The 22,754-nt window shown below is 40.9% G+C and overlaps 4 protein-coding genes across 8 annotated transcripts; 1 reads left to right on the forward strand and 3 right to left on the reverse strand.

Annotated features, from left to right (window-relative positions):
- Positions 1-1,680: 1,680 nt before the first annotated feature.
- Positions 1,681-17,849, reverse strand: scdb (stearoyl-CoA desaturase b). 4 transcript variants are annotated; one of them, XM_035663990.1, is made up of 6 exons: positions 17,790-17,849; positions 7,414-7,663; positions 6,151-6,281; positions 5,557-5,762; positions 4,771-5,003; positions 1,681-3,417 (listed from the first exon to the last, which is right to left on the reverse strand). In XM_035663990.1, exons 1-6 carry the CDS (start codon positions 17,832-17,834, stop codon positions 3,218-3,220), a joined length of 1,065 nt encoding a protein of 354 aa, XP_035519883.1. In that variant the 5' UTR covers positions 17,835-17,849; the 3' UTR covers positions 1,681-3,217. The 4 variants fall into 4 exon arrangements, with proteins under 4 accessions (XP_035519883.1, XP_035519881.1, XP_035519884.1 ...); XM_035663988.1 differs by lacking the exon at positions 17,790-17,849 and adding an exon at positions 9,252-9,461; XM_035663991.1 differs by lacking the exon at positions 17,790-17,849 and adding an exon at positions 8,191-8,264.
- trmt2b (tRNA methyltransferase 2 homolog B) lies at positions 10,396-17,929 on the reverse strand. Of its 2 annotated transcripts, XM_035663986.1 has the most exons (3): positions 17,790-17,929; positions 13,353-14,110; positions 10,396-12,744 (listed from the first exon to the last, which is right to left on the reverse strand). In XM_035663986.1, the coding sequence occupies exons 1-3, from the start codon at positions 17,836-17,838 to the stop codon at positions 12,121-12,123; spliced, it is 1,431 nt and encodes a 476-aa protein (XP_035519879.1). In that variant the 5' UTR covers positions 17,839-17,929; the 3' UTR covers positions 10,396-12,120. The 2 variants fall into 2 exon arrangements, with proteins under 2 accessions (XP_035519879.1, XP_035519878.1); XM_035663985.1 differs by lacking the exon at positions 17,790-17,929 and having other exon boundaries at positions 13,353-14,443.
- Positions 14,428-19,118, forward strand: dnajb12a (DnaJ heat shock protein family (Hsp40) member B12a). The gene is made up of 9 exons (XM_035663992.1): positions 14,428-14,603; positions 14,950-15,127; positions 15,752-15,897; positions 15,992-16,162; positions 16,565-16,644; positions 16,747-16,856; positions 16,944-17,116; positions 17,573-17,715; positions 18,492-19,118. Exons 1-8 carry the CDS (start codon positions 14,471-14,473, stop codon positions 17,692-17,694), a joined length of 1,113 nt encoding a protein of 370 aa, XP_035519885.1. The 5' UTR covers positions 14,428-14,470; the 3' UTR covers positions 17,695-17,715; positions 18,492-19,118.
- Positions 19,119-19,640: 522 nt separating this feature from the next.
- LOC118329728 (DNA damage-inducible transcript 4 protein-like) lies at positions 19,641-21,128 on the reverse strand. The gene is made up of 2 exons (XM_035663993.1): positions 20,864-21,128; positions 19,641-20,667 (listed from the first exon to the last, which is right to left on the reverse strand). Exons 1-2 carry the CDS (start codon positions 21,030-21,032, stop codon positions 20,153-20,155), a joined length of 684 nt encoding a protein of 227 aa, XP_035519886.1. The 5' UTR covers positions 21,033-21,128; the 3' UTR covers positions 19,641-20,152.
- Between the last annotated feature and the right edge of the window lie 1,626 nt (positions 21,129-22,754).

A 22,754-nucleotide genomic window follows, 5' to 3' on the forward strand; every position in this document is an offset into this window, starting at 1 on the left:
CAGTAACCCCAGCAAGGAGATTCTCCTTTTACTTAGCCCACCTCAGAGCAAATCTGAGCAATCAAATACTGCAAGCTGCCAGCTTGCTTAAGGGTACTTCAACAGGCCTACATGTTGACAGGTTGTATTATTTTATTCAGCCCATCCGACCACTCTGCTTCCCCCAAAAAAGACTTACAAACATGACCACGGTGATTACAAAAATCATTTAAGAGCCTGCTGTTTAAGTCTGCAGGACTGGACACATAAAGCTGCAAAACTACTGCTAGCACTCACCACTCAGGGGTGGATCTAGAGGGGTGGCATGGACCCTGAAAAAATGCCAGGTTTGGTGTCAAATGCTATCACATTTAACATGTTAAAGGTTCAGTGTGTAGGATTTAGTGGCATCTAGCTGTCTAGCTGCAGATTGCAACCCACTTGCTTTGCCCTCCTTTTCCAAGTGTGAAGGAGAAACTATGGTGGCTGCGAAACACCCTGTCTAGAGCAACTTTTTGGTTTGTCTGTTCTGGGCTGTAGAAACATGGTGGTTCAATATGATGGCCTCCATGGAAGAGGAGATAAAGCAGCTCATTCAAACCTAACAAAAACACAACAATTTATTATTTTAAAGTGATTATACATTAATAAAAACATACCTATGGATATTATATTCAATTAGATCCTCCTAAATGTTACACACTGGACCTTTAAAAAATGAAAGAATTGAATGTTATGTTCTGGCCACATTTTGACTATGTTCAATGAAAAATTATATTTGTAAAAATGTCTGAAGATTTGGAAGTAAAACTTTATTTCTATGCCAACTTTAGATATTTCTATGCAATGCTTTAATAGTGCGCCACAATAATGGAATGCTTTTGAGCAAATATCTTCATTTGGCCTCTTTTCCAAGCAAATATCGACATGTGATTGTTCAATCTGCATATAGTTCTGCCACCCCTTAAAGTCTCCATGCCACCCTCTCGCCACCCCATTAATACTTTGCTAGACCTGCCCCTGCTACCACTCTATCTACTGAAATCTCAAAGAATGTTCAAACAATATCTGCAGATATTTTAAATATGTACAGTATGGTGGTGTGACAAGTGCAACAATGTTAGATGGGTCAGAGACAAGTGAACCATGCATGAATGGCAAAAGTAGATCCCCATCACCATAGGCATGTAGACGAAGAAGACAAGGGTGTTAATTAACAAGCACAACAAGTCCAAAAACAGGAAAGGCAGATGAGTTACCACGGCTCCATTATGTCAGCTGCAAGATGAGATAAGACAGACATTATTCAAACCCAGACAACTGTGGGTAAAGATCTGCCAATACCATATGTCACTATAGGCTACAACACTAAAGGAATTTGTATAAAATAATACCCAATGCAAACTAAGCCTACTTTACACATATGCTCATGTGCTTTTTTGAAATTTTAAATATATCTTTTGGTATCTGTTAAGTGTGCATTTATAGTATAGTTTCTATATTTGACAGTGACTTGTTTTGTTCTTCATGCCACACTTTGCAAAGTTGTACTTGCATCAGTACTTGCTTTTGAATAGTTCTTTATAGTATAGTTATTATAAGTGTATAATGATAATGATAATAGCACATTATCAGTAGAAGTTGTTATTAGTAAGTAAGTAGTAATATAGTGTAAGTCACTGATAAAGAAAGTAACAGAAATAGTATGGTCATATTTTTTATTCAGTATACGAATAGGGAGTATTACAGAATTCCAACAAAAACAGCAAAACATACTTTCTCACAAGTAGAAAATTTGGTTTATTTACGGTACATACAGTGGGCAAAAACATTCTTTGAAAAAACTGTGCCATTTTTTAAGGCATTCAAACTTCAAGAAGTTAACACTGTAAAAAACTGTTGCTCTGTAAAAGAGGACGTGTGACAAATACTACAATAGTATCCTTAATGATATCCTAACAAGTTTGGATCTGGTTTTAGAGCAAAGTATTTGTTTGGTTACACAAAAGTTAATAATCGTAGTAACCCATCATTTTTTTAGAATCTATAAATTATCCCACTTTGGATTTCAGTTTCTGAGGGGTTTAGACAGAAAACTGAACCCTAACCCAAACCCTAAACCTAATTTAGTTCCATAAGTTGCACTTTTACTTTTTGAAACAGGTTAGTAACCCTCATAAGGCATATGGGCAAGTCATACATGTTTCAATATCACACAGCACAAAAGGTAAATACACCTCCACCAAATGCCTCATTAGCCTTATCTGAGGGCGAGGGAGGCCTTATCTCTTAATATAATATATATATAATGAATACAAAATAAATGCAAATATTTCTCTCTTTTCAGATTAAGAGTGAGAATTCTGGTTCTATGTTTCAGTCCAGAGGCGTCTACATGAAAAGGGTTAATGATGAAGTCTGTGGCGACTTCATAACTTAACCAGAGGTATACACTGTGTTATACCAGAGAACCTAATCCTCATTAGGAGCCCCATAGACAGTTGGAGACAGTGTGTGTGAAAGTATCCAAAAGTATAACACATCTGAGCTGTATTCGCCCAGGGTTACTCAGGTAGGATAAATGGGGACAGTTCAGTAGAGTGTTGACTGTCTTGGTGTTGGCATTGAACACGGCAGCTTATGGTTTAGTAAGACTACTAGCTTACCAAAAATAAAGAAAAACCTTAGCTTAAAATAGACAAACAAATATCAGGAGGAAACTCCACTCTCTGTGGAATGAAACTTGAAGTTAGAGCAAAAGGCCCTCAATCTTGCCTGTAGAGAAACCTCACTGGCTTCAATATAGCTTTCAACGTGCCAACAACTATCAATAAATAGCACATTAACAAAGAAGAGATACGGTAAATAATTGCTGCTTTTACACACCGCTCACACAGACTTGTTTGGTTGTCCTACTGCTGCCAAAAGAGACTTAAATCCCAATTAGCCTTTATAAATCTCTTCTTGCCTGTTTTATATTATGGTGAAAAAGCTGTGCTTGCACATGTAGTCAAGTCACTGGCTGCGGCTAATAGTCGGTGAAGACACTTCAAAACTTAAAAGAGAACCACACAATTTATGGAAAGTTCTACAACTCTTTAAAGCCAATATTAGTCTCAGGAATAGGTTTAACTTATAATCAGAAGCATGGTAATCACCCCTCATCACCGAAATGCTGCTGTTGCTACGTTCTGTCTTGGTTCAATTATCAATTTGCGGATTTTGTAGCTAATAGGACTCAACCACTTTTGTAGCCTCCGTCACCCGTTCGCAGCTTGCGAGCGACAATCGTTTCCTTCAACACCCTCTTGCGGTCCTTGGCCAAACCCAGGGCACACATGAGGTCTATAAAGGCAGTGGTGATATTAAGCTTGATGCCAAACTCGCTGCTGGCGTAGTCAAAGGGGAATGTGTGATGGTAGTTGTGGAAGCCTTCCCCTGAAAACCAAACAGAAAAACTTATGAAGAGTGCACAGCCATAGCTAATACACTATATGATGAGGCTGATAACAATCATACTGTAAATCTGCACTCATTTGTCGACATCACAGGATCGTGGCACACTGACAAACAACTGTGGGTTGCATGTGACTGATAATGTGATTTGATGCTAAGTGGACAGAGGGAGGTAGGGATTTATTTTTGGATTTGAAGATCTTAAAGGCTGACTGTCAAGTAATGTAATTTACAGGCAACAAAAAATCAGATGTGCTCAGTCAGTTGGTAAACGTTGTTTGGTTGTCGTGGTAACAGCAGAGGTGTGCCCGCAGCTTTACGACACCTATGAATCCCCCGGAGCATTGTAGTAGAAAACATCCGATAAACAAGTTTAAATTCTGCAGGCTGAACTCTTCACAACTTGTTGGATAAATCTGGATCAATTTTAAAACTATAGTGCACTGTTTTTGTTCCAGATTGCATCCACAAAGCATTATGAATATTCACATCTCTGGTACCCAGTAGTAAAAAAAAAAATCCATGAGACTATTTTTTTGTTGATGAACATGAAAGTTATCATTAGAAACTTTCAAATGTGAACTTAAGTTTGAAAATGTTTCCAAAACAAGCTGCTACAGTCTTTTACTATTCCATTTACTTAGAATGTGTTTACTACAGCTGCTCTGAGCGCTTAGGAACAAGTATAACATGGAAAAGCTGCTGTATCTAATTAAAATAGGTGAGACTGGTAAGATAAGGTGTAAATTAGACTTGGGAACAACATTGTTTCCAACACATTTTTTCCATTTGCTCTCACAGTTGCTTGAGAGTATTAAGGTACAGCACAACTAAGACGGATGAAATGGGGTTGGCAATGTTCATTCTTGGAAATACAGTTGAAAGCCCAAAAGAAACGTTTTGGTATAATCATTAGTTAGCTTGTGAATTTAGTGCTGTTTTGCAACCAAGAATGCTCAGTGCTGTTTGCAGCAATATACCTCTGTGGTGTCAGCCACCACAAATAAAGCCTTGACTCATTGGAGACATGGGGAAAAACATCATAGTCTAAAAAAAATGACAAAATCCACAGCTCAAAGTCTGAACACCTCTAAGTTTCAAAGCTAAACCTGACACAGCCAGGACAAAATAAACATCAGCCACGGGATTAGCACACTGTCCCACTACAGATGCCAGGCTGACTCAATCAAATTTGAGAGAGCCCGCTCTGATGAAAATATCATTCAAATATCCCTCAGGCCCATAAAGACACTGGATTACCCAAATTACTTATGGATTCAAAATACAGAATAAACACACTACTGCAGTGAATAACGAACAGGCTGTTTTTCTTACCTATGGCGCTGAGAGCAACCAGTGAGTTTTCCCTCGGGTTAATGGTCTTGTCATAAGGCCTGTTGCCCCATATGTGCGCAGCGCTGTTGACCAGCCAGGTGGCGTTGAGCATCACGGCGTATCTCAGGAGTCCAGGGATGAAGTATGCCACAAGCAAGGATTCACCCCAGAAGTACCAGGGCACCAATGTCGGCACGAGGAAGCAAAGGATTACCACAGAGAGCTTGTAGTGCCTGGAAGACAATTAAGATTGCATTCATGTTTACAATATTGTCTGACCCTATAGTGTATACATCTGTACACCTATAGTGCATTGAACATATTCATATCAGACCTCCAGCTGTTTATTCAGTATATAATATCTAAGTTTTAGCGTTACTTATATTTACACCTGCCTGCACCTACACTTTATACTACGCACTGCCTACTACTTTCATGCTTTTTTCACTTCCTGTTACATGCTTGCATTGTCTCAGTTCCCATTAAGGCTACAAATGTAAAGCTACATTGTTATGAGCTAAATTCTAAACATATCAACATGATTATCTCCAGTCTGGACAGTCTGTGGACACTACAGGTGGCACACTGTGATTTGGTCCCCGGTGCAAAAAGCATCACTTATCAGTAGATCTGCTCCTTAGTCAGAGATTCCCAAACTTTGGTTAACATTACTACTGTATTACTAGTTTGCTACTGTTCTCACCTTTGTTAAACACTAGTAAAAAGGTCATCCATAGATGTAAGAACTTAAACTAACATGGCCTGTTAAAGGTTATGTTTGCTCACCTTCTTTGGAACATAACCACTTTATCTGCCTTCAGGTCTGACAGTTCCAGTTTTTTGCCCTTTTCTATGACATCAGGATGTTTGCGAACCAGCAGCCAACCAACGTGGGCGAAGAAGAAGCCCCGCGTGGCATTGTGGGGGTCTGCGTCCGTCTCGGAGTACTTGTGGTGGACGCGGTGGTCCCTCGCCCACTCATATATGTCATTCTGCTCACAAAGAGACAGGCATAAAGAGAGAGGATTATGTGAGGCACCCATAGATATGCATGTGAGTTTCAGATCATCAGATTAAGGTCAGGGAACTTGGGGCAACAAAACAATAAATGCATATCACTGACATCATACATAATTATTTGAAAAGCATACCATTCACACTTTATTTTTGTTGTTTTGCTGTAACAAGTACATGGGATAAATATAAAGCATTAAGATAGCTTTAAGATCCCCTCTTGGCATGTTTTGAAATGATATCTACTCCTTTTCCATATCAAACTCTGGACGTGTCATTCTACACAGTAAAGGCCAAACTGTTTGAGCGGAGTACACATTTAATATTTACCTATGTAATTTTAACTTTTGTTTCGTGCTGTTTTACCTGAAAGGCCATGGAGTTGCCAAGAGCAAGGAAGACCCTCAGGGGAAGTGAAGCCTTGTAGGATCTGTGGCTCCATAATCTGTGTGCACCAGCGGTCACACCGAGGGCACTGAAGAAGTAGCACACTGCAGCTGGAAGAAAGAGAGGTGGAAAGGATAGATCTTAGGGAAAACTGTCACCACTACACTGAAATTAATTTTACACCCATGAGAGCAGAGTCACTGGGACACCACGTTCTTTCCATTACACCCCCGGCCTCTTTGTTCAGAGAAAAGTTATCTATGTGGGGAGATGGGATGGTGGGAGCGCGCAGGTCTGCCCTCACACTTTTGTTGTTCTAAAACTGCTGAATGTGTTTCTATGTGAAGCCTAGACAAGACTACCCAGGATTTGAGAACCGGGGGCTTCTGACTGGCAAAGAGCATTCTGTTGTGGTGCCACGCAGCTCACAATGGGATGACTATGGGAATGGCGATTGTGCTTTGTCTTCCTCGGTGAAATAATATGCAGCTCAGCATTGCAAAGAGAGGGAAAATTATGCAGTACCAGAGTGGAAACAAGTCGAGACTGTTCAGGAATTTGAGTCATGCCTCAATAGTCATATATAGGGTGTAGATTTTAATTATTTAGTAAACAGTTTGCTATTTTCACTGAAATTCAGATACGTCTACATGCTACACCTTCCAAAATGGGATGACTATGGGAATGGGGGTTGCTCTCTCTCTCTTCCTCTGTGAAATAATATGAAGCTCAGCATCGCAAAGATGGGAGAAAATTATTCAACAGCTGAAGGGAAACAAGTGGGGGAACAAGCATTCAGGGATTTGAGTAGTGCCTCACTAGTCTACATATATAGAGTTTAGAGTCTAATTATTCAGCAAACAGCTGCTATCATCACTGACATACAGATACGTCTAATTTGGGACATGCTACACCTTCCAAGAGGCCTAAACAGTTCACAACATACTGTCCATGGTTTACAATCAGCCACAGGTTTGAGCTCTTGAAGAAGAGACTCGCCTGATTTAGAGGCTTACAAGCATGGAGGCGTATAATGAAAAAAAAAAAAAAATGACATGGCCAGAGTGACTCATTCTCCATTATTCCCATAGGCATGACCCCTCAGGCAGTATGTAGTACTGTAGTTGGCAATGATCACACAACATCAGCACATTCTGTCCTCCGACTGTGGCCTACGGGGAGGGAAAAATCAAGAAAAAAGCTGCAAAACTAAGCCTGCTACAACATACACCAGATACTTACTGAATGCAAGAGTTAACGCCGAAGCATTGGGAATGAGAACCAGTCCATAAAGCGCACCGATATGTAAGAGGCTCATCAATATGATATTTCTCCACACCAGCATCCTCGGCGGTTTAGGACCCTCTTTCTCCTTATAGGTGTCGTCAAAAACATCCTCCACCGTCGATGCTTCTGCCGTGGCACCTCCGTTCTGTTGCTTGCCATCGTGATGATTTCTCGTTTCCGTTTCGGTCATTTTGCTGAAGTGGTTCTGTAACAGCAGTGCGCAGCAGTAAAATACAAGAGAAAGGGAGAGAGAGAGACAGGGATAGACAGCGAGAGAGAGAGAGAGGGTGAGAGAGAGTGAGAGAGAGAGAGATGTTGCTCAGTCAACTGCGTACAGCGGGATGCAGAAACAAGAGGGAAGTACGGCGGCTCGTGGAGTACATGTAAGAAGCCTGCGGGCGAAAAAACTCCCCAGCAGCGCCGGAATCGCAAAGTGGCCGAAAAGCATGCACCATTTGTTTTTGTTATGTCACTGTTATTTTACTGGTTTATGGTACTTGTGCTATCTTAACCATAAACGGTATGTAGCCCACGTTGCGCTGCCATGACTTATACCACCGCCATATACCGAGTCACATCAACATATCCCAGTACTGACGCATTATTAAACGCCAAGTCCCCCCGTTTATTGTCATATGTCTATTTTTATGCCACTTCGATAACAAGAAATCGGACTCTACCACTGCCACGATGCCACTTCTTAACTAACTGTCACGGGGCATGGAGACGTACCGTTGTGGAGGTTTTTTCCACCGGTAGATGCCACTGTGGAACAACAGGTAAAACTGCTGCGTGAACCAGGCCAGTGCCACATTGTAACCCAAACAGGTGTGTCTGCAGGGGGGGGGGCGACGTTACCACAACACGTACATGACACACCCTCGAAAAACGGTCGCAGTTTGGGTTAGGTTTAGCTTAGGCACCGAAAGTAGTGAGTGTTAATGACAATATCATGGTTTGAGTTGAAACAAGTAACGTTCATATATGAAGTTGCCTCAAGGGTGTGTGTGTGTGTGTGTGTGGTAGACGCTGGTAGATAGATGGCCTCTTCCGGTAGCTAAAAGTAGGTGTGTGGTTTGCAACCATTTTCTGTCATATTGCCATATTTCATATTCTACTCAACAGCACGTTGAACCCTAGCAGTAAGCACAGTGACAGCAGGAAGTTTGTGGGGGGGAGAACAATTAAATGAATTTGGAGCATTTTGTTTGAGATTATTTGCTGTGAATATATTGTATCAGAGATTTGTTTGTCAGGAACTTTCTATACAATCCAGTCTGTGTTGTTTTTTTTTTTGTTTTTTTTTACAATAATACGTATTTATTAGGCTTCCATTTTGACAAATTTAGTATTTTTTCTCTCTGATATGCATTGTTTTAATGCAGGATGAGGCTGTGTAGCAGTATAGCATGTTCAGGTCCTCAAAGTTTATTTTGAATAATAATTTAAACTTTAAAATAACTATTTCACTTAGTTTTCTCACAGAAATTAATAAAATGCTGAGTTTTCTTAAAATCAAGGCAACCCTAGGTCCTGACCCCAGGTTGAGAACCACTGAGCCAAAGCCATTCTTGTGCATCAAAGTGGTGCATGTCAGTGGAACAGCATTTAATATATATGATGCGCAGGCATTAGTCACACTGGCATTATGTCAGTATTATGTCGGTGTCAGATCAACATATCACCAGTCAAATACCATTTAGAATTTGCATATGACATTGGCGTCATTCTGAAAATGTCAAATTCAAATTAGTTGGATTTAAATGCAGCTCACCCAGGTTGAGACTACTCACCGTGTGCTCTCCAACTTCACTATACAGGAGGGTACCAAAGCTGCAGGCGATCCAGGAGTAGATGCAGAAAGATGCAGTTAAAAATGCTGGTATCACAGGTTGATGCCCGGGTACTGTCCTCTTACTGCCTATTCTGATGTCGTTTTTAAACAGTTGGTGGTTGGGAAATGAATGCCAATGCTCTGAATATCCCATTGGCTGTTTGCTTAACAGCCTGTTTACCACCCTCCGTTTTTTTAAACATCAGATAGTCTTATCTCAAGTGATCAATAGCAGTTGCCCAATCTTGATCTTAATTTGACTCATTGATCTGATGAAATACTGCACGAGGTACACACTGGTCAACTTGTCTGACACCATGATGTCATACAATAAAGACCACAGTCATGATTGCAATCTTTAACCCCACTTGTCTGGCACGTCAGCCTTTTCCAAAATAGTACAGTGTGCCTTTTTAACTGATTTTTTTGCTGTTTTGTAAGCTTCAGTCAAATATTTCAAAACAGGTCTAGTCTGACATGGTTGTGTCCAACTCTGGCCAAAATATCCCCACTATTGGTAGATACAGTAAAGTGTCCCTCATTAAAAAAAAACATACTTGTCTGTTATATATTCAAAATGTGGGTTAAATTTGCCGGCACAGCCTTCACATTTTTGTGCATCAGTATCATCATCCCATTACTTAACTCAAGAGATAAAAGCACATCCCATCAGCCAAAGGTCGCTTTGTTCCAATGTATGATCGCATAAACTGTAGTTAACTCTCAGGAACAAAACTTGGCCACTCATACTTCCCACCCATTATGTTATGACCTTTATTAAACTGGAATGAATGGGATGTTGCCTTAGAAAATGGTTCAGAAGAAGTTGTAATGGCACCATCTACTGCACAAATATAGGTACTACAGGGCAGACAAAGAGATGCACTACGACAAGACCGGTTATTTCAAGACTCAAACCTTGTAGCGAAAGGGGAGCTTGTGAAGTTTAGTCTGGCTACATTTAAAATTTAACAATTATTTCTTATATTATACTGTAAGCTTGGCAAGAGTAGTATTTATCCCAGGGTTTGTGTATTAGATTGCACAGTACTGTCCACCCTCTGCAGTAAAACAGAAGAGAAAAAATACATCCAACAACACGGTTCAAAGGCCATGCACACCCACACAGGTGTTTTTAATCTTTTTGGTTAATTAGTGTTTGAAAAGGTATTATGTGAGGGCACCAAATGTCATGAACTAACAAGATAATGGTGTAGGGTGTCGAAACAAACAAGGGAGTGAAGGCGTTGTCAGTCTAGCAGTATCTGTACAGTGCATGTCCATACAGTACCACAGATTAGTCAATATGTAGAAAAATAAATACCAACAACAATCGCCGGTTCCAACTTCTCAATTCACCTTTTCTCTATTTTAATATCATTGTAAATTGAATGTCTTTACATTTTGGACTGTTGGTTGAACAAAATAAGCAACTTGAAAACTTCACTTTGGGCTCTATTTTCTGATATTTTTGTATAACAAATCATTAATTAAATAAATTAGAATTTATTTCAGGCCTAGCTCACAGTCCCAGCTCACAGTCCCACAAGGAGGTTTAATCAAGCAAACCACTTTTGTAACTGTAGTCAAGAAATAATTTTTATTTCTCAACACCCTCCTTGGCCAAACCTAGGAAGCACATGAGGTCTATGAAGGCGGTGGTGAGACTGATCTTGCAGCCAAACTCACTGGTTGCACAGTCAAAGGGGAATGTGTGGTTGTTGTGGAAGCATTACCTTTTAACATTTTGGTTATGTCAAATTTGCCACAACAGAAGCAGAAATGAGTAAAATATGCAACTGCTCGCTGCCAGCACTCTGGCAGTGCTGTAGGGGTGAGACAACTTAATTTCCCAGTCTTTCTGCAAACCCTGACACAGCCTTCATATTTTTGTGTGAGTCATGATTTTACCCTTTAACCCCACTGGTCTGGCACGTCAGCCATTTCCAAAATAGTACAGACAGTGTGCCTTTTAAACAGCAATTTTGCAGTTTTGTAAGCTTCAGTTAAATATTACAAAACAAGTCTAGTCTGACATGATTGTGTCAAACTCTGGCCAAAATATCTCCACTTTTGGTAGATACAGTACACTTTCCCACAATAAAAAAAGATACTTACCTGTTATATATTCACATCTTTTCAAAAGGTTGGTTAAATTTGCTGGCACCACATTTTTATGCATGCGTATCATCCCATTACGTCACTCAAGAGATAAAATAACATCCAATGAGCCAATCTTGTTCCAATGTATGATCACATAAACTGTAGTAAACTCTCAGGGGAAAAAACCTATACACTCATACAGTAAACCTGTCATGATATGATCTTTAATAAACTGGAGTGGAGGGGATATTTGCTAGATTTAATGGCACCCTCTACTGCACAAATACAGCTACCACATGGCAGACAAAGAGATGCACTATGAGAGGTTTCCAGATTCAAATCTTGTGAGATTTAGTTACATGTGGAAACAAAGAATACCACACAATCAAATGAACATCTCTTTGACATAGTCATATCCTTTAAGCTTTACAACAGTAGTGTTTTTTGCAAGGTTTATTTTCTGATACGCCAAATTATTAATTAAAAGAATCAATCGATGAATCAATAACCACAATAATATTTTGTTGCAGCCCTACTTCACAATCCTGATAGGAGGTCTACTCAATCTAAGACCTAATCGTACACCCATGGTTAACCTGTGTGGGTGTACCATGGATGTAAGATTATTGTAGGTGCATTATCATTATCATTATTCAACTCCCTGTTAGCCTTCTAAAGCAACCAGAGTAGTTGTTGAGGGGTTCCTCTGAACAAAAGAGAATTTGCTACCTCTCAAAAAGTAGCACCAGTTCGCAGTGAGGAGTATGTGGGAACATATCCACAGGCACAGCCAGAGTTGGAGAAAATGCCTCTCCTGTGAGTTTCTTCCGTGGGTCAGGAGCACAACAAAGCTCCCTGAAGTTCCTCATAGCTTCTCCATCCGGTTTACAGGAAACAAAGACCAGCCTGCGGATAGTAGTCTGGTTTCTTAAAGCTTGGACGACCCTATGGTGCAGGCCAGCTCGAGCAGGGTTTACCACAGCTGCCACAACGCTTCCACCGGCTGAGCTCAACTGAGGCATAAGGCGAGGAAGCACCACCTCCGCCTTCCCTGGGATAAACTCACAGTTCAGTACGTTACTGAGAGCTGCGTTGTGTTGAGCATCTTCCACTGCCTGTTCAATGAGCTCTATACCAATAATTCTGTCCACTCTGGGTGATGTAGTAATACCAATGGCACCTGTGCCACAGCACACATCTAGGAGAGTACCACCGACTTTTGTTCTCCCTTCACCTCCCTCATGGTTCGGGACGCACAGGTCTCTCACTGTGCCATACAGCACCTCAGCAGCCGCCTGGTTCACCTGGAAAAAGGCATCGGCAGAAATGCGAAACTTGAAGCCCAGCACCTGTAAATGAGACAACAATATAGGAACAGCAATTAAAAAACAACAAACACAACCTAGGCATACATAGATTTTATACCACATACTTTTCTCAAGGAATCAAAGACATCATCATTATACAAGAAAAGGCTGTATAACGAAATCAATATTGTAGTTCCTTAATGCAGCGCACAGATAACCAAATTCATAGAATAACATAAAAGATAAATAAAATATAATGTTCACGGGCATTTGTCAGTAATGTCGACATCTAATGGAGTAAATTATGAATTGTTTGATTTGGGATCTACAGATATATCTGCATATCAGGACCATATAAATTGATATTAGCTTTAAAAGGGAAATGTCATATTGCTCCAGTATTATTTCTAATGTTGACAATTAGCTGATTTGGAGAAACATTTTCTTCTAATCTATTTCTCTAGGAATGTATCATTTTAACGCAACTATTAAATAAGCAACAGAATAAAAGTATCACCAGCTTAAAAACACTTTATTACAGTGAGATTAGCATGTGTAAAAAGGTCAACATTACATTACAATGTTTGCTGTAGGCTACATGAAGTCCCTTACAGATTCCCTGTCATTTTGCCCTGATGGCGTATATTTACCTCCTCGTATATGTGTGGTTGACCATGCAGGAGCTGGTAGGGGGATTCCTCATGAGTGCAGCGAGTCATGGTGCTCTCCTGGAAGAACAGTGAGTCCAGCTCACAGACCGACCCAGGCCCCCGCACGAAGTAATCCACCAGTTCAGCCTTGTGGACTGCCACCTCTTCTGGGGTGAGCATCTGGGGATGAAAGTACACTATAGCCATGGTGTGGCCCTTCGTGTTGGTCCTCACGGTGATCTCCCTCCAGTGGCCCCCAGTGTGGAACAGCAGGCACGGCTCCAGGGAGGAGAGGCGGATGAATTCCTGGTAGCACCTGGATACCAGTTTGTGCTTCTCAGGCATGTTGATCAGGTGGTCTCCGTTGACGCAGACAATGTTTCCCATCCTGCTTGCCCCCATGTAAAAACCAACTGTTTTTGGATTTCCGTCCATTCCTCTGTTGACAGAAAACGTAGATTTGTTGCGATAGCCATCTCTAACTGGCGACGGCAGAACAGGCAGGACAGGAAATCGGAGTTTACTTCTGACAGGTGATGAGGGCCCTGAATGTAAATCACCTGAGAGATAACCACAGAGCTGAGACAGTATCCTCTCCTGGTGCTTTTGCTTGAGCTCAAGTTGCTCATCATAACTCAGCCTCCACAGAGGGGTGACCACATCAGCCAGCCTTTCCTTCCAGCACAGAGGATCAGTCCAGGGAGGTTTCTGGGGACATTTCCTCCACCGTTTCTTTGATGAGGGCTTCCCTCGGTCGGCTACAATAGTGGCATTAGTTGAAAACAGACTGTTGGTTTGCCTCAAATACACAAACTTGCCTTTGACAAAGACTGACCTTCTGCATGCAGCTGCCAAAGCCATTCTGACTCTCCTTCAGGTCTAATGGTGTGGCTGAGGATGCTGCAAGTGGCAGCTAGTATCACGAAGAAGCTGAATATATTAAAACGAACACCTGTTACTTTCTATGTCACTTTTTTTAAAACAATGCACTTTTATCCGGATGCCAAACGCACGCTGAAGGTTCAATCCAGTGACATGACGCGATATTTACGAGTCAGGGAGCGTCGCACGTCATCTCCGCGCGGCCTGGGGCAAGTAAACATTTCCGCTGTATCGCGATGGACTCAAACAAGGACGAAGCGGAGCGGTGCATTAAAATAGCCCTAACTGCGATCAACAACAGCCAGCAGGACAAAGCCAGGAAGTTTCTGGAGAAGGCCGAGCGGTTGTTTCCGACAGATCAGGCAAAGAGTAGGTGGAACAACCGTGTGTTTCCACGGGGATGGTTAATGTCCGACGGTGGGCCATCGCTGTGAATCTGCTAACGTTAGCATTCACCGTCTTAACGTTACACCAGCTGCTCCCAAACGACGCTGGTAGTTGTAGTTTTTTCCCCCCACCCCTCGATATCTCGATATCTCGATATCTGTAATGTATTCGGTGACTTAATGTGTTAAATTGATGCTCCCCTTTTCGCATTTTACACCCTCGACGTCCTTGTTAGCAGCGGCAGTGCTACGCGTTAGCTCTCGGTGCTGGTGAATTAAACTCAGGTGGCTCCCTCGAATAATACAGCTGAGCTCTGCTTTCTCCACAGACCTGTTGGAGTCTTTAGCGCAGAATGGAAAGCCTCCGGATGAAAATGGCAGTCCTGTGAACGGAAACGGACCCACCATGAGACACCGAGGCCACGGAGAGGAGGCTGATGTGTCCGCACAGGGGGCCACAGACTCGGCCAAACCATACACTGCAGAGCAGATGGAGGCTGTCAGAAAGTGAGTGCACATCCGAGCTTTTAGTTTTAGTATTAACGCCGCTATATTAAGTAGCACATATATATTCTGTGCCATATTCAGTCCATGCAGGGTTGGAGAGACACGGATTGTTCATGTCACTGAGCTGGAGCAGTCAGTTATGTTTATTTTAGTCCTGCCTTTAAGATTTTAAGATCCGTGCACCTTTGTTGCACTATTACTTTATGTCCTGTGTTTTATACTGTGTGTTTTTGTTTAATATTTCTTACACTGTTTTTGCACTGCTGTTGGAGTTGGCTTTTAATCTCATTGTACATGTGCATGTGTATAGTGACAATAAAGGCGTTCTGTCAGTATTGATTATATTCTGTGCCATATTCAATCCATATGTGTTGTGGCGACAGTGAATACCACAATCCGATATTCAATTTAAAGGCAAGCAAACTGCGTTCTCAGAAATACTGTAAACGTGCAGAAATTTAATGTGATAATCCCAGAATTACTATATGGTGAGCGCATACATTGATAGCTGTTTGTGTCAGTGCTGTTAACCTGATCAGGTATTTCTTGTCCCGAGAATGTATCTATATGTTGTGTTTGTTTTGTCCAAGCGATTTATTTATTTTTTTTATTTTTTCTTTGCAGGATTAAGAGCTGTAAAGATTATTACCAAATTCTGGGCGTTGAAAAGAGCGCCTCTGAGGAGGATCTTAAAAAGGCCTACAGAAAGCTGGCTCTGAAATTTCACCCAGATAAAAATCACGCACCAGGAGCCACAGAGGCATTTAAAGGTAAATTAAAAGTAACCTCCAGTGCTGTTCTATGGAGGACGTGTAAATTTAAGCCTACTAACTGTGTTTTGTTTTGTTTTTTTGTGTCTTTCAGCTATCGGTAATGCCTATGCCGTGCTGAGTAATGCTGAGAAACGAAGACAGTATGACCAGTATGGAGAGGAGAGATCACACCCAACCAGACACAGACACCAGCGTGATTTTGAAGCGGACATCTCACCCGAGGACCTCTTCAACATGTTCTTCGGTGGAGGCTTCCCGTCAAGTAAGCAGAGGCCAGATTAATTGTTGGGGTCAGCCTGGACGCTGTTGTACTGTGGTGCAGTGCTATCGAGGTTTGAAAGCAAGCCATGCTTCTTAACTCTGCATAACCTGAGTTCTAACTCGTATATTTACGCGTTTATCTCCATGTAATGCATTTGCAAAGAGGCACTGTCGCCCTCACTGGTAGTTTTCATACTGTGTCATGCAGTCCATCTAACCAAATAAGCTGGTTTGCTTGACTAACCTTGTTAAAAAAACACTCCCTTCTCTCAGGCTGAATGTGTGATAATCAGTGTAATCAGCTTCTGTAATTGATCTTGGGTCTTGATTTGACATGGTTTAGTGAGTGCCACATTACCAGTTTTTAATGTGTTTTTTTTTTTTTTTCTAAAATTATTTTTAGGTAACGTACACGTTTACAGAAATGGAAGAATGCATTTTGCACACCATAATAGGCCAGAAAGACGAGAACAACAAAGAGATGTAAGTCCTGTCTGTAATACTTTAATTACACTTGATCTTTATACCAGATGTACTGTATGATCTGTAATGAAACATAATCAAATGTTTGTTCTCTGTGGACAGGGAGGTCTGGCTCTGTTTGTCCAGCTGATGCCAATCCTAATCCTCATCATTGTCTCCGCTCTCAGTCAGATGATGGTCACCCAGCCTCCCTACAGCCTTAGTTACCGCCCGTAAGTGGTTCGGCTCTCAAAGAGCTTTCTGAGGTTGATTGAAGATGTCTTGACATCTGTCTCACTCAATTATATCTTCTCTATCAGGTCGGCCGGACATATTCACAAAAGGCATACATCAAGCCTGAAGGTGCCTTTCTACGTGGGAGACCGTTTCAATGAAGAATTTTCTGGGAATAACCTGAAGAATGTTGAGAGAAGCGTAGAAGAAGACTATATCTCCAACCTCAGAAACAATTGTTGGAAGGAGAAGCAGCAGAGTAAGTTTGCAGTATTTTATGTTTGATCAATCTGCTGGTTATTTTCTCGTTTGGTCAATAAAATGTTTATTTTTACATATTTTAAATACTTGTTTTGTCAACCTATAGTCCTTAATCCAAAGATATTCAATTTACTATCAGAAAAGACAAAAAAACAGCAAATATTGATGTTTGTGAGGCTGGAACCTGTGATTTTCTTGCATTTTTTGTTTAAAAACGGACTTAAATGATAAATCAGTTGTCAGCATTGTCGCTGATTTAACTGTCTGCTTATTAATCAACTATTCATGTCAGGTGTGTTATTAGTTTATTGTTGAAATTAAATAACACACTTTCGGAAATCCATTACGACAGCTTCCAAGGGAATAATTTCACACTTGAATTGTTTCATTTCATATTTATGGAGCAGTTGATTGAGACCCGGCGCACTGACACGTTGCCCTGTTGTACTTTCAGAGGAAGGCTTGCTGTATCGTGCTCGTTACTTCGGAGATTCTGAGTTGTACCAAAGGGCACAGAGAATGGGGACTCCCAGCTGTTCCAGACTATCAGAGATTCAGATTATATTGGATGGCTAGAAACCACTTGCACACATACGGGTGAGTTGCGCACGCTTTATCCCCCAATCTACACACACTCGTCATTATAATTGACAATTTTCTTAAAAACATACCATGTTTTTGGATTGATTCCCCACCTTCCAGACTGCCGTCCCCATTCATTTAAATAGAACACCTGCCTCCAATATGTCATCCACGACAGCGAGCTTTTAGTCAGCTTTGTCTTTCTCAGTTAACTTATTGACACATGTTAATGCAGTTACAAGCAGGGACTGACACCTGATATTAAAGAGTCAGCTGGGTCGTCTCAGATGTCGGGGTTTTCCCACAAGCACTTTACTACACCAAGAAGGACGGTTTTTAAAATGGGCTCCACTCACAACTGCATTGCCGTGTGCTGACAGAACTTTGACCAATAAAAAGGCATCAATAAAGGCAACTGATGGGTCACTGCGATGGATTACCTATCCTGAGCAAAGGTCAAGTCTTTGTTAGTTGGTTTATTATGTGTAATATTAACAAAAAAAAACTATGGCTGCCTGAAAGGAAGGAAATATATTTAGTAAAAGAACACATTTAATGATTTGATAAATGGTGAAGAGCTATGTTAAATTAAAAAAAGTAGTAGTTAATTGGTTTAAATATGCAGAATTGACAGTATTTCCACTGATACTGAGCATTGCACAAGTGATAGAAGTTTGTGTGGTGCTTTTTGGCTATCTGTGCACATATCGGAATCCAATAAAGGTTCTTCCTGTGTGGAGTGACGGCTGCATACTTATCATTGATTCTTTTTTCTCTTTTTTTTTTTTTAGGTTCATCGGTACTTGAATCTAATTAGAAGAAATCGGTCTGAGCCCACTTAAAATTGGAGCATATTTCTGCAGCAAACCAAGAGAATCAAAAATGCCTTACGTGCAGTGGGCAGCAGACCTCATCAGGGAACCTCTCTGCAACTTGGTGTAGATTGACTTCCTGTAGAACTGTGAGAAGCTTTGAGATGGCTGCTGACATTTTCTTACTCTAGTGTCTTCAGGATGGTGAGAGTCCGCTTGGCGTCACGGTGGAAAGTAAGAGCATAGTTGTCTATTTGAACGGTAAACAAAGCTGCTAAGATAAGCTTTCTCTGTCCCAGTCTTTTTGTTTTTCCTTTTAACATTTTGAGAAACCTCATGGCCTTCTCATAGACAGATGTCTGAGCCACTCACAAGGAAAGTGTGTAATTTTTATAGTTCTTACCAATGTAAATATTCATTTTACTTTTAACAGTGCAGGGTTTATTGAAGTTAATATCATTTACTTTAATGTTATGTGGATTTGCTTGTAGCCTGTTGGATCATGAGTATTGAAAATCGTTGCACAAATAAAAGTAAACCATATTTATTAAATTAACACGCTAAAATGGTATGAAAGTTTCTTTTAATTAAATTTGTCCAATGGTTGACTGGTGCATACTTTCTCTTCAGCCATGCTCTGTGAGACTGTACTTGCTAAATTCTAATGTCAGCATGCTAATATGCTCACCATGACAATGCCATCATGCTGATACTAGCAGGTATAATGTTTATCATGTTTGCTATCTAAGTTGAATGTGTTTGCATGCTAATATCTGCTAATAAGCACTAAACTTAGCCATGGCCGATGGGGATGTCATTGATTGTGCAGATATTTGTTCTGAAACCAAAGTATTGGACACAATTTGACCTGATGATGGCGCCAGATAAAAAGTTAAAGGATCATTAATGTTATTACAACTCATCCTGAGGACGTGAATGTCTGTACTCAATTTAATGGCAAATCATCCGATAATTGTTGAGACATTTTACTCTAAAAACCACTAATGTGAACCTGCTGGTAAAGTCTTTAGGATTCATCCTCTCCTCCATGTAATAGTTGCTGAGATATTTCAGTCTGGACCAAAGTGGTGGACCAACAGACATTTCCAACTTAGGGCCACACCACAACCATGGCTACAAACATGCAGGCACATACACACACACACACTCTTAATGTGCTTTCTTAATAAATCAATGATTGCTGATTCATTAGAAGAAAACTCTCACTGCAAATGAATAGAAAATAATTTATTTGTTTCCTTAGGTCCTTGAAAAATACAAAACACACAAGTTTCAGGTCATATTTGACTATCAAATACATAAGCTGTTCCCTTAATAATGGGACTTTACATTCTTGTGAAAGACACTGACCCATGTGCAATCATGAGTCTTCACTGTTGAGTCGCCTACAAATAGGTTAGTAGCTGCCATGAGAGATAAGTTGGCTCCAGTAAACCTTGACACACACAAAACATACCAACAGAGACAAGTACATGTTATTTCAAAACTATCTTTGTCAGTGCCATTTGACTTCTTGGAGCCAGGATATGTTGTCTTTAAAATAAAAAAAGACAATGCATCCTCTCTCAGTACATGAATGAATGAATTCATTTCTGCTTATCAGGGGCAGGAGCGTTTGGTCAACAGCACTCCTCAATCAGCAGCTCTCCTGAACAGTAAAGTTTCCTCTTGATAGCCCTGAAGCTCGTACTCAGCCTCAGAGTGTTTCGGGGCCTTGAAGGTGTTGCAGATGTTTGCGGTGATTTGCTTCCCTTGAAGAGCTTCTGAACTTTTGGCCACAGTCCACTGGACTCGAGCCTAAGTACCAGGGTCACGTGGAAGGTTGGGACCAGGGTTGCATCCACTGCTATTTGGTCCACAGTACACAGGGAGCCCGGATCCCCCCTGTCCACACACAGGTCAATGAGCGCCCCCCTGAGGCCGCATGGCTCGCTGAGAGCCAAGTGGAGCAGCTCTTGGCTGATATTGTGCAGTAGAAAGTCAGGTAGGATGAGTTTGGAGCAGCCCAGGGTGTCTGATGCATCGTTGAGACTTTGTGTTATGGTTCCTACAACCTCTGTAGCTAAGGTCTCCTCCAGGGGATAACAGAAGAAACTACTGTCGGATTCTGACAGGGACATGTCTGCCACAGATCCTAAAACAAAAGAATACAGGTTAAAGTCTTGTCTGGTAGTGCAGGACTCACTGTAGAAAAAAGGAGACCATCAGTAAGAGCATCTGCCTCCCATAACCCCTTTGTTCTGTCAGTCCATGCACCCTTAGTTACAATGTGAATCCATCCAAACTAAAAGACAATAGAGCCTCCTGAGACAAAAAGCTACACTACTCACCAGTTTCACTCCTGCTGCCCTGATGGTCCGCCGCGACCCTCTGATTGATCCCCTTCAGCTCTGTCAGCCTCTGCAGCAGACTGCCCCAGGAGAGCCGCTTGGAGCCCCTGTCCTCCGCCGGAGACGGAGGAAAGCTGCCGTCCAAAGAGTGATTGCAGGAAAAAGACATTTTTTACAAACAAACAAAAGGAAAAGATCCGGTTGTTTAAAAAAAAAAGAGAAGTGCAATGGTGTCCTGTAAGCAGCGGACCCCCTACCCCCTGAGCCAGACCAGCTGGAAAACACACTCTGCAACAATGGAACAAAGAGTTAAATACCCCGAGCCTGAACGCCCCGCCCATCGTATTTCTCAACCAATGAGGTTACAGCTCACGTTCTCAGCTCTCTAACCCTGCCTGGTAACGTTTTAGGCCCCTTTGATGAGGCAAAGGCCAGAGGCCAGAGCCCCCCCCCCTCCTCCTGACCCAGCTGGCGATCCACCCCCAACTTAAACTTATACACACAGATTTATGTTCTTTCTAAAGTCACTGTTAAATATGGACTCAAACAACCATATAACGACAGGCCAGTTAAATGCCCGTCCACACAATGCAATGAAACAATGAAAATGACCCCACCTCCCTCCCCCCGTTAGTCTTTGGGAAAGAAAGAAATGATGAAAGAGCTTCGAGGAAAAGATTCATTGACGTGAATGGGAGCTTCAGCTGACACGTAGCGCACGTAGGACTCGTGTTTTGTCCTGAAATGATGATGAAATCTGAGCGCTGATCATTCATTTTTTTAAGTTTTAATTTTTTGCCAACGCATCAAAAGTATGATTCAGTTTAAGTGCTGACTTGTTTTTAAAAGAATTGAATGAAGTGAATTTTGTGACATCACGGATCAAAATACAGGTTATCATAACAGTTAACCCTCCTCCAACTTTTGAATAAAACAATAAGATCGATCTTGATTTTATTTCCAGATGTTGTGGTGTTTAGGTCTGTATTTAGGGTACACGTGTTAATTGTTTCACACACAATCAGTGATTCTGTTAAATGTGTGCTTCTGTTTATTTTGTGAGTGGTGGTGGAGAGGGGAGGTCTACACGACCACTTTGATCATTTACATGCTTTTAATAATTAACAAAAAAATGAAAAGAAAAAGAGAAATTTAAATCCAGACGTTTACAAAAAGCAGCCTGCCCGAACTTTAGGAAACCACTTTCTGATTCCTGATCTCAAACACGTACGCACCCTCAGACCATCCCCCACCCCTTACAAACTCCACTCCTGCTTAGGATCTTAGGATGGAGGACGAGTTTAAAGTGTGTGGCCTTTGTTTTTGTATGTGTAGGATATTTTAAATTAAATTAATAATCTCTTTCTAGTACAGATTTTATTATACATCGTTGTTATACATGTAAAATCTATTTTATTGTGATTTTTATAGTTTTATTTTTTTCATTCTGTCTTATTATTGTCTTGTCAGGCATCTGTGAAGCTGTACTAAACTGTATAAAAAGGTGCTATAAAAATACATTTGTACTGATTTATTGATTGATTGATTGAATCTCTTGTTGTCTCATTGAGCTGAATTATTGTCTCTCAAGTATGTTAGATAAAGTATAAAGGCCTATATGCTATTTAAATGGGTGCTTCTGGTAAACTTCAGGCCATATAAAAGTATCCAAAATGAATAAGACTTGCTGCACAATAAAGCTCAGCATTTATCCATTTTTGCAAAGAAAGAAATATCCAATACTAGCCGAAACCTTCTACAGACCCACTTGCTTGTATAAATGAGGGAATATGACATATAAAACATATGGATGTATGTATATATATATATATATATATATATATATATATATATATGGTATATTAAGGAATAATGTTTTTTTCTCTGTGCG

Source organism: Morone saxatilis, unplaced genomic scaffold, assembly GCF_004916995.1.
Source record: "Morone saxatilis isolate NCDOM2014 unplaced genomic scaffold, NCSU_SB_2.0 Contig19, whole genome shotgun sequence".
Classification (NCBI taxonomy): Eukaryota; Metazoa; Chordata; class Actinopteri; family Moronidae; genus Morone; species Morone saxatilis.